Consider the following 12,544-nt stretch of genomic DNA (forward strand, 5'->3'; position numbering starts at 1 on the left):
CCATACCAAAAAGTTATTACCGGTGGACATTTCTCGAACGAATATCAACTATAGGCTACATGAGTGACGGTTTAAATTATAATGTCAAAGCTATATGACATACGACTCTTTCATTATCTCATTCATCTCACAAAAGCTCGCTCAACGTTCACCTAATACAACTACTCAACACCAGATGGCGTTATTTTATAGTTTTAAAATCACTTACTTATTACAGGCGAGAAAAGGGCTAAAAAACCAGTATAAGTAAGGTCTAATTACGCATGGTTTGTTACGGATCTCACGGTCACGTTACACTGGTGTTTTCGAGATCTCTACACGCCGGCGAGTAGCTAACCGTTGGAACATCGTTCCATTTGATATAGGGAGGGGACAGTGTAATCGGAGTGTTTTATCGATATTTGTGTGTTCAGTTAGGTATTGATATTTCATTACCGTATGTACACATACACATATACACATTTAGATGATACTTTATTTATGATTATAATATAGGTAGTGATAATCGTGATTGTATGAAAAATAATATGTAGTACAGTACAACAAATATCTAACTAGAAATTTGTTTCTTATTAATTGACCAACTAGGTTGTTAATGTGAACATTAAATATATCTTAAAGTCAAACAGATAAAATCATAGTTCTTTAAAGGTCTATTAACTCGGTATTGCTGTTATTTTGTGATCACAAATCTGCAATTACTTACATAGGTAAGTATTCGTCTTTAACAATATATTTACTTGTAGCTGCATTTAAGGCCAATCTAGACGGGACAACCTGATTAAATTGTCAAATTAATTGTATGGTGTGAAAGCATACATGAAACTGGCTCATCGATCCCACTTGATTTGATTGTAAGATTGTGACCTATCAAATCAGGAAGGGGGGCGGCAAAATTCCAATATTTCACGCTAGTTTGCGTGGTACGGAACACTTTTTATTAATTAAGTGAGCCCGAATGTCACTAATAATTACTAAATTAGTAACTAAGTTTTAGGCGTGTGGACGCTAGATGAGATGTATGGCAATTTTATCCCCAGAAATCTTTCTCTAAGAAATGCTCCTAGCAAATGGTGCTATATTTTTGCGGAAACTAATTTTCTTGCCCAGTAGCATTGACCCATTTATTTTTAATATCGGCATCTTGTGGTAACCTACAATAATTAATAATAAAGAAATAGAAAATATAAAACGTTTATTCATGGCACATTGCATGCATTGTACGCATAAGTGCATTAAGTACCTAGTCTAATTATATTAACGATGAAAATATGATAGGTGTAAAAAACAAAAACTTATATAAAGGAATACGAAGGTTTGAAAGGTTGCCATGAAATGACCCCGACTTAACTTAGTGCTTGATGACCAGAGCTGCCATATTTACTAAGACATTGATTATCCCAAATAATAATTAGAAACGTGTCTAAAATAATAATTTATTACCGAACTACCAAACATCAAACTTGAAATATCGTAACTTTAACTTTATCGATATAAATATCGACATTGCGCAGCATCTGAGTAGCGAAGTTATTTGACATTTAGGATAGCGAATATTCCAGATAAACGTAAAGAATAGTGACAAAGGATTGTGAACTCTAAGTTCTAACTGATAAAATATAGATTTACTTAACGAACATTCGTAAATAATGCAATAGAAACAGATTTTTCGTATTTATCGGATTATATTTAAATAAATAACCACCGGTGATAGGAAATACCTCCACGTGAAAGATTTTTTAAACCGCTGTGATTTCTGCAGCTTAATACTGCACAATACGGCATTTTAAATTTAATTATCAATTTTTGTTAGACGAGCGTACGTACGACGTGAATGTCATTCGAGCATGAAGTTTACACAACAACTGAGCATAGTCTGTGCATAAAGTGAGTCGGTCGCTACTAACTGTCGGATAGACGGGAACGCCCACTTGCCATCTCCATCCTACTCCGTGGTTTTCTATAATAGTTATAATTAGAAGGCTATGCAATGCATATGTCGAAAATGTAAAGGGCCATAATTATGTACTGTAAAACGTTGTACAATACACGTGCGAAAAGGTAATTCGCAACTCGTGTCGATTTGTTGTTTCAATTTATCGCCACTCGTTGCCAATTTCCTACTTTTCGCACTTGTATCGTAATGTACTAATAATAAAGTAGTAATTGTAAAATAAAATTAAAACTGTTTATATTTTTATTTCTTTTGGATTCAAGTACAGTGAGTAACAACATTGCATGGCCTTCTAATTATAACTATTATAGAAACGGGATATTTATCATGTTTGTTTATATTATTTATTTCTCGATATTTTGGCCGGTCTTGCAAGACCGGTCGTTGTGGAGATCCCTGGGGAGGCCTATGTCCAGCAGTGGATGTCTTGTTGGTAGATGGATTCACACAACAAATGAAATAACATTTTTTCATATTTGTTATCCGTAGTTGTCCCTGTACCTGAAAGAAAAATAATATCATGATAGCACAAAATCTCTAATGTTATAAGAAGAAAGATGATGCAACAATATGGATTCTAATAAAGTTATCACTTACTTACCTGGTAGTAATAATTGTGTTTTTCATTCATATACGAAATTCCATCATTTTCAACCCCAGGAAAGTTTTTATTTTATTGCAGTGAGGATGTCCTTATTTTTACTGGCTAATGAAGGAAAACATTTAATTTCCAAGATTGCCTCTTCATTTTACACAATACCTAAAAAACCTAGAGTTAGTGACACATTGACTATTCGGCAACCAAAACAGTAATAATTACATAATATAGGTATTGTTCACTGCTTATTATCATTAGCCATTATGGAAGAAGTGTGAATTAATTTCTAAAAAGATCGGCACGAGAAAATTACAATGTACAATGAAGGAGTGAAACTGTACCTTACGACAGTTCACCATCATGAATTTCTCTTCAATTGAGCGTTAATTTTCCTGGATTTTCGCGGGCCAGAATACCGATGATTTTTGTAACTTGATTTAGACGTTGCTATCATTTTCAATCCACAAATTCCACAATCGAAGTGACAAGTCACAATAATCATAACCCCATGTGTCAGTGTCAACAAAAAATGCACTAAACATGACGGCACTGCAACTCGTGTCAATAATTGTCGGCGGAACGGCGCGACGTTGCCACTCCAGGCACTTCATAGAGTGCCTGGAGTGACAACGTCGCACGCCACGTATTTGTACACGACATTTTTGACACACACATACGTAAAATTGATGAAAAGATAACGTTGATTTATGCATGATTTCTGTATCAAACAAAGTTTTTCTATTAATTTAGCGCAAACGAACATTCGAAAGTTGATAAATGCAAAAATATTTATGTCGTAATAGTGTGTAGTGACTTAATTAATGCCGATTGAATTATGTATGAAAATCGAACCACCTTAATCGGTCATAGACCACAGAGCAACATAGACCTACATGCATATGCATAAAGTTCAATTTCAGTTCAAGTCAACACTTCGGTGACGTGGCGTCCGGATGACTGCTTTTGTGTTTGACACGGCGTCGAAAAGGTTAAAACAGGAAGGACTGCATTTGATGGTAGCAGGAGTAGCGAATACATCCTTACGTTGTAAACTGGTGGAATTCGTTTCAGAGGCCTATTTTCCCTGACACATACGAATACATCCTTACGTTGTAAACTGGTGGAATTCGTTTTAGAGGCCTGTTTTCCCTGACACATACGAATACATCCTTACGTTGTAAACTGGTAGAATTAGTTTCAGAGGCCTATTTTCCCCGACACATACGAATATGAAAGAGCTATTGCTTTTACCAATGAACTACGACGCTGACGTCACGTCCCATCGGATGATACCAGGGGTCACAGCTAGTCAGTTTGCAATAAAAAAGGTACCTGGGAGGTGTTGGTGTTATAGCTGGCAAAGGTACCGAGGTGGCGGACGCCACCGAGCTAATCACCCCGACCGCTTCCGTTGACTTGGAGCTGGGGGAGGTTGCCGGCAGACTCGCTTTTGGGGTGCTGCCGGGAGTAGACCCACCAGGTGCTATAAAAACGTAGAATATGCAAGTTTTATCATGAAAAATGTGCCAACGAGCGCAAATCTTTCAGCTAAACGACCTGCGTTTCTGCACTCGCTTTAAACTGACTAGGTGAAGAATGTGGTTTATGGCCCTGGATCCTGGATATAAAACGCATTGAATAACTCCTCATTCTAGAAATTCGGCTGAGCAGTAGAACATGAAATACATATACAATATATATAAATATGCTCACCCATATACACTGTTAAAATTGTATTTTTTTGTTTTGGCTTTGCTATAGCCAGCACTTAACTTCAAAGCCCAAAGCTCTAACTAAACTACCTTCTACATCTTCTTCTCCTGTTTGTACACACCAGACATTAAAATGACAGTTCGATTGCCTAACCTGGCTGGTTTTGTACTAAAATAGCAAATGGATTTAGGGTTTAGCACACTGTGTAGTAACTAGATTGGCCAATCGAACTGTGGTTTTAGCATCTGGGCAGGGGGGTAACGTTATCAAATGAGGTTAGTGGCAAATTCATCGAATGGAGGCACGGGGGCCTCCGGGCTTGTGCACAAGCGTCTCGGTCAAATTGCAGCCCCTGTCGGGTAAGAGGCCAATGGCACCCTATAGCTGTCACTCTAATTCTCTATATCTGGGATATAATATCATCGATTAGGCTACTTGAAGGATCCACATCAGTTAAGTGTAAGGGATCAATAGTTACGTTTGTTAGGGGGAGGGGGAGCGTCGGAGGCCGGATGCTGCGGTGACGGCGCCGGCGTGGTGGCCTTGCTGCCCGAGCCGCCTTCCGTCGCCGAAGACCCGCGGCGCGACGGCGATGGCTTCTTCTTGTCTGCCACATACACGTTTAATTAGCTTTTGTTTATGACAAACAACTGTCAGTCAAAACTATCATCAGTAGGTAGTGCAAGTTTTTATGGTGGACTAAGTTTTTTGCACAGTACTCTCCAAACTTATATTTTACAGATTGATGGCAACAAACCATCACCGCCAGCAAGGAAGTGTAGTTTTAGTTTTAGCGCAATCAATTGTTAGTAAGAACAATTGTTAGTAGCATCAATTATCATCCATCTAAACAAAACCAACCTTTACGACTAAAAACAACAAAACCACTATAAATAAAATAAGTAATGGTTATATAGTGTTCGGTGAAATATAAAATTTTTGAAATATTATTCTTCGCAATGGGAATAAAAAACCGGCCAAGTGCGAGTCGGACTCGCGCACGAAGGGCTCCGTACCATTACGCAAAAAACGGCAAAAAATTCACGTTTGTTGTATGGGACGTTGTACTTAGCCCAGAGACCTATAAAAAGGTCTCCTGTTCCGTTCTAATTTGAATCTTTGTTTTGACAAATCAAAATTGCATTTGTCTTGGCAAGTTTTGACGTCTGGGCCTGACGTAAGCCTTAGCGCGCGGCAACGGCAGTACGCAATACACGGTCGTCGTGAACGCTGCTTGCACTATTAGTGCTTGAGAAAGGAGACCTAGGCTCTCCGAAACATGTCGCGCGAGTGACTAGAACAAGTGAGTCTAAACCGTAAAATGATTTAATGTTAGTATGTCTCACAACAGTTTAAATTCGATTACATAGTACTTCTTAAACTACTTTTAATTTAAAAATATCGTTATTTATGGAATGGGGAGTTAAATAATCAGAATGGAAACTGTCCAACAAATCCATGGAAATTCACCAGTAACTATGCGCTATCCCATACTAAATTATTTTTTGTATCAAGGAGAAACGTCTGCAAACGGTGCTATTAAGAGTATTAAGCTTAGAAATAAAGCACTACCACCCGAGACAGTGAATTTTTACACTTTCAATTTATTTCTAAGCTTAATACTCGTAGCATCGTTCGCAGACGTTTCTGCTTGATACAAAAAATTAATTTTATTCATTTGTGGGAAAATGACTCAATGTTACTACAAATTACAATATACCTACTCAAAAAGCTGCTGATGAAAGCTGGTTTCCGTCATCGCATGGAATCTGGCTCTTCCAGATGCCATTTACAACGCCTTCCACATTAACGATGGCTTGATGTCGGATTTGTATGGCGCGTCATGAGGCCCCGCTACCGATAGTGGATGTGGGGCGAGAAACAAAGCTTAGAACATTGCTTTATCGCACATTGTAACATGAGATGTTTGCGCTACATTTGCCGGTGAACTATATACGAGTAGGTATCTTCATCGGCACGTCGGCGGGTTGGTTTTGTTTTCAAGCTACTGTGAAAACTGTTATTGACCTTAGTTATGGATTTTTAAGGTTCCGTACCCAAAGGGAGGGAAAAAACGGGACCCTATTACTAAGACTCCGCTGTCCGTCCGTCCGTCTGTCGCCAGGTTGTATCTCATGAACCGTGATAGCTAGACAGTTGAAATTTTCACAGATGTATTTTTGTTGCCGCTATAATAGTAGGGTGGCCGAGCAGGCTTTAGGTTACTTTTCGCTCATGTCTTCACGGACATGGGTTTATTTGGTATCAGTACATTCAGTATGATGTCCTGAACACAAATATATGAGATGACAAGCGCGAAAGTGGTGGGGGTAGTTGCTGTGACGTCATAAAGTCGGCAGTACAAAGTTTTTTACTTTTTTCTTTTAAACATACAATGTGGGGTACCAAATGAAAGAGCTTTGTGAGTAGATGATAAATCATCAAATCATCATAAATCATTTTTTCTGAGGTTGTGCAATAAAGAGGATTTGTATTGTATTGTATTGTATAAATATATAACATAGGTACTGCAACATTTTCACTACTTTGTCTAATAAAATATTAGAAAACACACCACTGTGCCCGCCTACAACGTTAGCGCAAGACCTCCCCCAACCGGCTTTCTCGGCGCGCTCTAAGCGAGCGACGCGGCGCGCGGCAGCGGCAGTACGCAGTACGCAATACACGGTCGTCGTGAACGCTGCTTGCACTATTAGTGCTTGAGAAAGGAGACCTAGGCTCTCCGAAACATGTCGCGCGAGTGACTAAAACAAGTGAGTCTAAACCGTAAAATGAAAAGTACTATGTAAGTTTATATTTAGTCATGTTTTTAGGGTTCCGTACCCAAAGGGTAAAAACGGGACCCTATTACTAAGACTCCGCTGTCCGTCTGTCACCATAGTCATACTTGTTATGGCCATTTTTTGCCCGGATGCTGCACTTCATGATAAAAGCAAGCCGCTTTGCACAGTGCTAGTAGGGACCAAACTGAGTGATTTGACCCGCAGCAGCGCAAGTTTCACCCCTTAGGAACAGAGATGGCGCCACTTCTTTAAAAAAAAAATCAAAAAATTCTACAAGCTAAACCAATGAACCGATTTAAATGTTTAATATCTCAAATGAAAGCTCATTATATACATTACTTTTAAAAAAATACTCAAAAAATATATACTGATTATTTTCGATAAAAAACGGCATCTTAAGTTTTTTTTTTTACTCGATTGATAGTTTTTACTTGGTTTCTCAAAAAAAATGTATGGAACATGAATAACTTAATGCATGTATATATTACTGAATAAATAACAAGTATTATAAAAAAAGACCGACACCGATACCTCTCATACTTCACAAAATATAAAAGTTTTAATGTGAGTATAAATTTCTTCAAAATATATTTCAAAAAATTCTACAAACTTAACTATTTGACCGATTTCAATATTTAATATCTCAAATAAAAGCTCATTATATACATTACTTATAGAAAAATACTCATAAAACATATACTGAACCCTTTTGGCAAAAAACGGCATCTTAAGTTTTTTTTCTTACTCGATTGATAGTTTTTACTTGATTTCTTAACAAAAATATTATGGAACATGAATAGTTTAATAAATATATATATAGTACTGAGTATATAAAAGTATTACAAAAAAACCCGACACCGATACCTTTCATTCTTCACGAAATATTTAAGTTCAATTATGCACGTTCTTACAAATAAATCCTTTAAAAGAAATCTTCAATCGCAGTAAGTGCACTGATTTTAATATGACATGTGTCATATGAAAAGATATCACCCAATTTATTTTAATAAATTAAAATTTATAAATAAAAACTGAATAAAGTTTTTTCCTGGTGGTGAATTACAAAAAAATATAACAAATCTAAAATTAGGAATTATTTTTATTTAAAGTGACTACATTTGTAAACAAAAAACTTAAATGTCCTCTTCGGGTTCATAGTTCATATTTCATATTTCATATTTATTTATTGCAACCATGGTTTTATAGGTATTACAAATTCTTGGTAGTTCCACATGGACCCCGTGGGGGCATAGCAATATTACATGCATACTTAGAATGTAATCTTAAATCTATGTGTATAATATAAAAGTAGGTCAATTTAGTAGTTTCTATACATATAAGCCGAATTGAATCAGTCAGTGTATTAAATACAAAAATAAACGGGCAACTAATTATTATTAGGTGATGTCAAATTATATGGTTCACCGGTAGATGTAAAACTGAAAAAGAAAAGTCGTTTTGTTAAGTACTCATACCATTCCAATACTACAAAATTACTGATCATACATGAACTGGTTGCTGTCGATTACTGTTGAATTATTTTTGTGCCTAGTTGATAACCATTAAACCTACAATTTTGTGCCAGACCTATAATTAGTGGTCAGCATGCAAAATAACCCTGGATTGAAAATTACATTAACTTACTTTTGATTTGTACAGCCACATTTGCATGATTTACTCTGGGCTGTGCATGGCCAGCTGACGCGACGACACCCACAATGCATAGTTTCGCAGCCAGATTTGCAGCCACAATGGTCCAAGAGGCTTAATTGAGACCAAATCGCTGTAACTGCCGACCATTCCGGAGTCCAACTCGCTTTTTCCTCAGTCCATCCCCAAAAAGATGTACATGGTATGGAAACTTCTCGTTTCACAGCGTTTCCCCATATATGGCCCTCTTGGTAAGCTGCTCGAAGTGCATGTTTATAAAGAGCAGCTGATGTAGGTGGCAGGGTTGGCAGGTTCTAATTTCTCGGCCAAATCAGATTTGTTCCCTGAACGACGCCCTCCATTGACTGACAACGAAGGTGGACAAATTTGGTTTTCGTGCTGGAAGAATTTGTTCAGATCAAGCTGCCTTTCTCTGGCCACTATAAAAAGACGGGAAAATAGGAGTATGTCAACTTTTAAGTTTTTGATTTTGTCAGTTGTCAGGTGTGTAACTACATATTTTAATTTTAGTATAAAGTAACCCTAGAAATCTATGTTATGTCTATGTTATTGTTTGGCCAAACGGAACACATAAACGTAAATGAAGTTCACAAATATTTGTTTGCTTCAAAAAACAAGCTTGTGACAAGCCTGCCACCTACATCAGCTGCTCTCTATAAACATGCACTTCGAGCGGCTTACCAAGCGGGCCATATATGGGGAAACGCTATGAAACCAGATGTTTCCATACCATGTCCATCTTCTTGGGGATGGACTGAGGAAAAAGAGTGTTGGACTCCGGAACGGTCGGCAGTTACAGCGATTTGGTCGCAATTAAGCCTCTTGGACCATTGTGGCTGCAAATCTGGCTGGGAAGCTATGCGTTGTGAGTGTCATCGCGTCAGCTTACCATGCACAGCCCAGTGTAAATCATGCAAAGGTGCCTGTACAAATCAAAAGTAAGTGAATGTAATTTTCAATCCAGAGTTATTTTGCATGCTGACCACTGATTATAGGTCTGGCACAAAATTATAGGTTTAATGGTAATCAACTAGGCCAAAAATAATTCAACAGTAAATCTACAGGCACAAAAATTATCCAACAGTAATCTACAGCAACCAGTTCATGTATGATCGGTGATTTTGTAGTATTGAAATGGTACGAGTACTTCTCAAAACGACTTTATTTTCAGTTCTACATTTACCGGTGAACCCGAAGAGGACATTTAAGTTTTTTGTTTACAAATGTAGTCACTTTAAATAAAAATAATTTCTAATTTTAGATTTGTTATATTTTTTTGTAATTCAGCACCAGGAAAAAACTTTATTTAGTTTTATTTATTATTATTTTATTTATTAAAATAAATTGGGTGATTTCTTTTCATATGACACATTTCATATTAAAATCAGTGCACTTACTGCGGTTGAAGATTTCTTTTAAAGAATTTATTTGTAAGAACGTGCATAATTGAACTTAAATATTTCGTGAAGAATGAAAGGTATCGGTGTCGGGTTTTTTTGTAATACTTTTATATACTCAGTACTATATATATATTTATTAAACTATTCATGTTCCATAATATTTTTGTTAAGAAATCAAGTAAAAACTATCAATCGAGTAAGAAAAAAAACTTAAGATGCCGTTTTTTGCCAAAAGGGTTCAGTATATGTTTTATGAGTATTTTTCTATAAGTAATGTATATAATGAGCTTTTATTTGAGATATTAAATATTGAAATCGGTCAAATAGTTAAGTTTGTAGAATTATTTGGAATATATCTTGAAGATATTTACACTCACATTCAAACTTTCATATTTCGAGAAGTATGAGAGATATCGGTGTCGGGTTTTTTTTATAATACTTTTTATTTATTCAGTAATATATACATGCATAAAACTATTCATATTCCATACAATTTTTTTGAGAAATCAAGTAAAAACTATCAATCGAGTAAAAAAACAAACTTAAAATTCCCGTTTTTATCAAAAGTATTGAGTATATATTTTTTGAGTATTTTTTTAAACGTAATGTATATAATGCGCTTTCATTTGAGATATTAAACATTTAAATCGGTTCATTGGTTTAGCTTGTAGAATTTTTTGAAATATTTTTTAAAGAAGTGGCGCCATCTCTGTTCCTAAGGGGTGAAACTGCCGCTGCTGCGGGTCAAATCGCTCAGTTTGGTCCCTACTATCACTGTGCAAAGCGGCTTGCTTTTATCATGAAGTGCAGCATTTTGTTCATAACAAGTATGACTACCAGGCTGTATCTCTTGAACCGTGATAGCTAGACAATTGAAATTTTCACAGATGATGTATTTCTATTGCCGCTATAACAACAAATACGAAAAACAGAATAATATAAATATTTAAATGGGGCTCCCATACAACAAACGTGATTTTTTGCTGTTTTTTTCCATAATGGTACGGAACCCTTCGTGCGCGAGTCCGATTCGCAATTGGCTGGTTTTTTCGTAATATATTTGAAGTTCTTTAAAAATTAAAGAACATGTAGATAACAAGATACCTATTGGAACTTAATTACCTAGTACACTTCTTGTCTTCTAAATGAGCCTACACGCATCATTTTTAGGGTTCCGTACCCAAAGGGTAAAAACGGGACCCTATTACTAAGACTCCGCTGTCCGTCTCTCTGTCTGTCACCAGGCTGTATCTCATGAACCGTGATAGCTAGACAGTTGAAATTTTCACAGATGATGTACTTCTGATGCCGCTATAACAACAAATAATAAAAAGTACGGAACAAACGGTGCGCGAGTCCGACTCGCACTTGGCCGGTTTTTTTAAGACACATGTATTTTACTTTCCTCGTATTCGAAATGAAAAATAGTGTTTAACTCGGGTGAAAGGCACCATTTCAGTCTCGGACTAGTGGCACTCTCACTGCGTTCGAGCGCCAAACTACCTCAATAGGAATGTGTGTCCTTTATCGCTTTGTTAACAATCTACTATACCTTCTCCTTTCTTCTATAATACAAAAACACAATTGTAGGCTTTGATTACAGTTGCAGGTCTTAAAGATGTTCATAAATCTAAAGACTTACCTGTAGGCTGTGGAGTGTTTGTGGGAGTCTTCGATGAATTAGGAGTGTTCTTTCCCGAGACACCACCTGATTTTCGACCAGGCTAAAAAAATAAGCGACAGCATTACTGTAGGTCACATCACAGGGAAAATAATAAATAACTTATGTAGGTATTGTAAACTACATAAGGTTACTGGAATTTTCATTTGAATAATATCATTATCATCGCAATTAACACAACGCTATTTAAATTTAGATTTGGAATAAATTTAACTTGTTTACCAACGACCAAAGCAAGGTGTTGTAGACTTTACAGTGAAAACCAATGTGCTTTAAAGAAAGAAGATTACCACGAAAAGCTTGCCTTAGCAAATCAAACCAAGTGCTTTTATATACATGTATATATATCCCGTGTCGAGTAACGTAACCCGACCACGTGCGGGCTGAACGGTCACCTACTATGCATTTAAAACTGGGATAAGATATACAAATATTTATATATCTAGTCCAATCTAACGGTATTAGAAAACTTACTTAAGAGTCCATATACGATTTGAGATCGGAAATCACTGATCGATATCGATTGCAATGTCCTATGCCAATTTAATGTTGTTATTTATACTGTTGTGCAGTCCGTTACGTTACCTTCATGTAAGATGAAAGTAGTAAAATATTGTAACGAAGCAGAAGAAAAGACTTCAGACATCTATTTTCTATTAGAACCGAAAGTGCTCGTGATATTGAGTAAAAATATCATAAATCGTAGTGGACACCGAAATCATT

At 36.5% G+C, this 12,544-nt stretch overlaps 1 protein-coding gene and 1 long non-coding RNA gene across 8 annotated transcripts in view; one reads left to right on the forward strand and one right to left on the reverse strand.

The window, feature by feature from the left end:
- LOC134754192 (protein AF-10) overlaps nt 1-12,544 on the reverse strand; it is a 168,543-nt gene that overhangs the window by 128,499 nt on the left and 27,500 nt on the right. For all 7 annotated transcript variants that reach the window (XM_063690334.1, XM_063690330.1, XM_063690335.1 and 4 more), the window contains 3 exons: nt 11,783-11,864; nt 4,744-4,872; nt 3,885-4,035 (listed from right to left, as the gene is read on the reverse strand). In XM_063690334.1, the coding sequence (XP_063546404.1) occupies nt 3,885-4,035; nt 4,744-4,872; nt 11,783-11,864 (362 nt within the window). The remainder of the gene's footprint in view (nt 1-3,884; nt 4,036-4,743; nt 4,873-11,782; nt 11,865-12,544) is intronic.
- The window catches only part of LOC134754500 (uncharacterized), a 92,458-nt gene that overhangs the window by 71,293 nt on the left and 8,621 nt on the right, over nt 1-12,544 (forward strand). The window lies entirely within an intron of this gene.

The sequence above is a fragment of the Cydia strobilella genome, chromosome Z, assembly GCF_947568885.1.
Source record: "Cydia strobilella chromosome Z, ilCydStro3.1, whole genome shotgun sequence".
Taxonomy (NCBI): domain Eukaryota; kingdom Metazoa; phylum Arthropoda; class Insecta; order Lepidoptera; family Tortricidae; genus Cydia; species Cydia strobilella.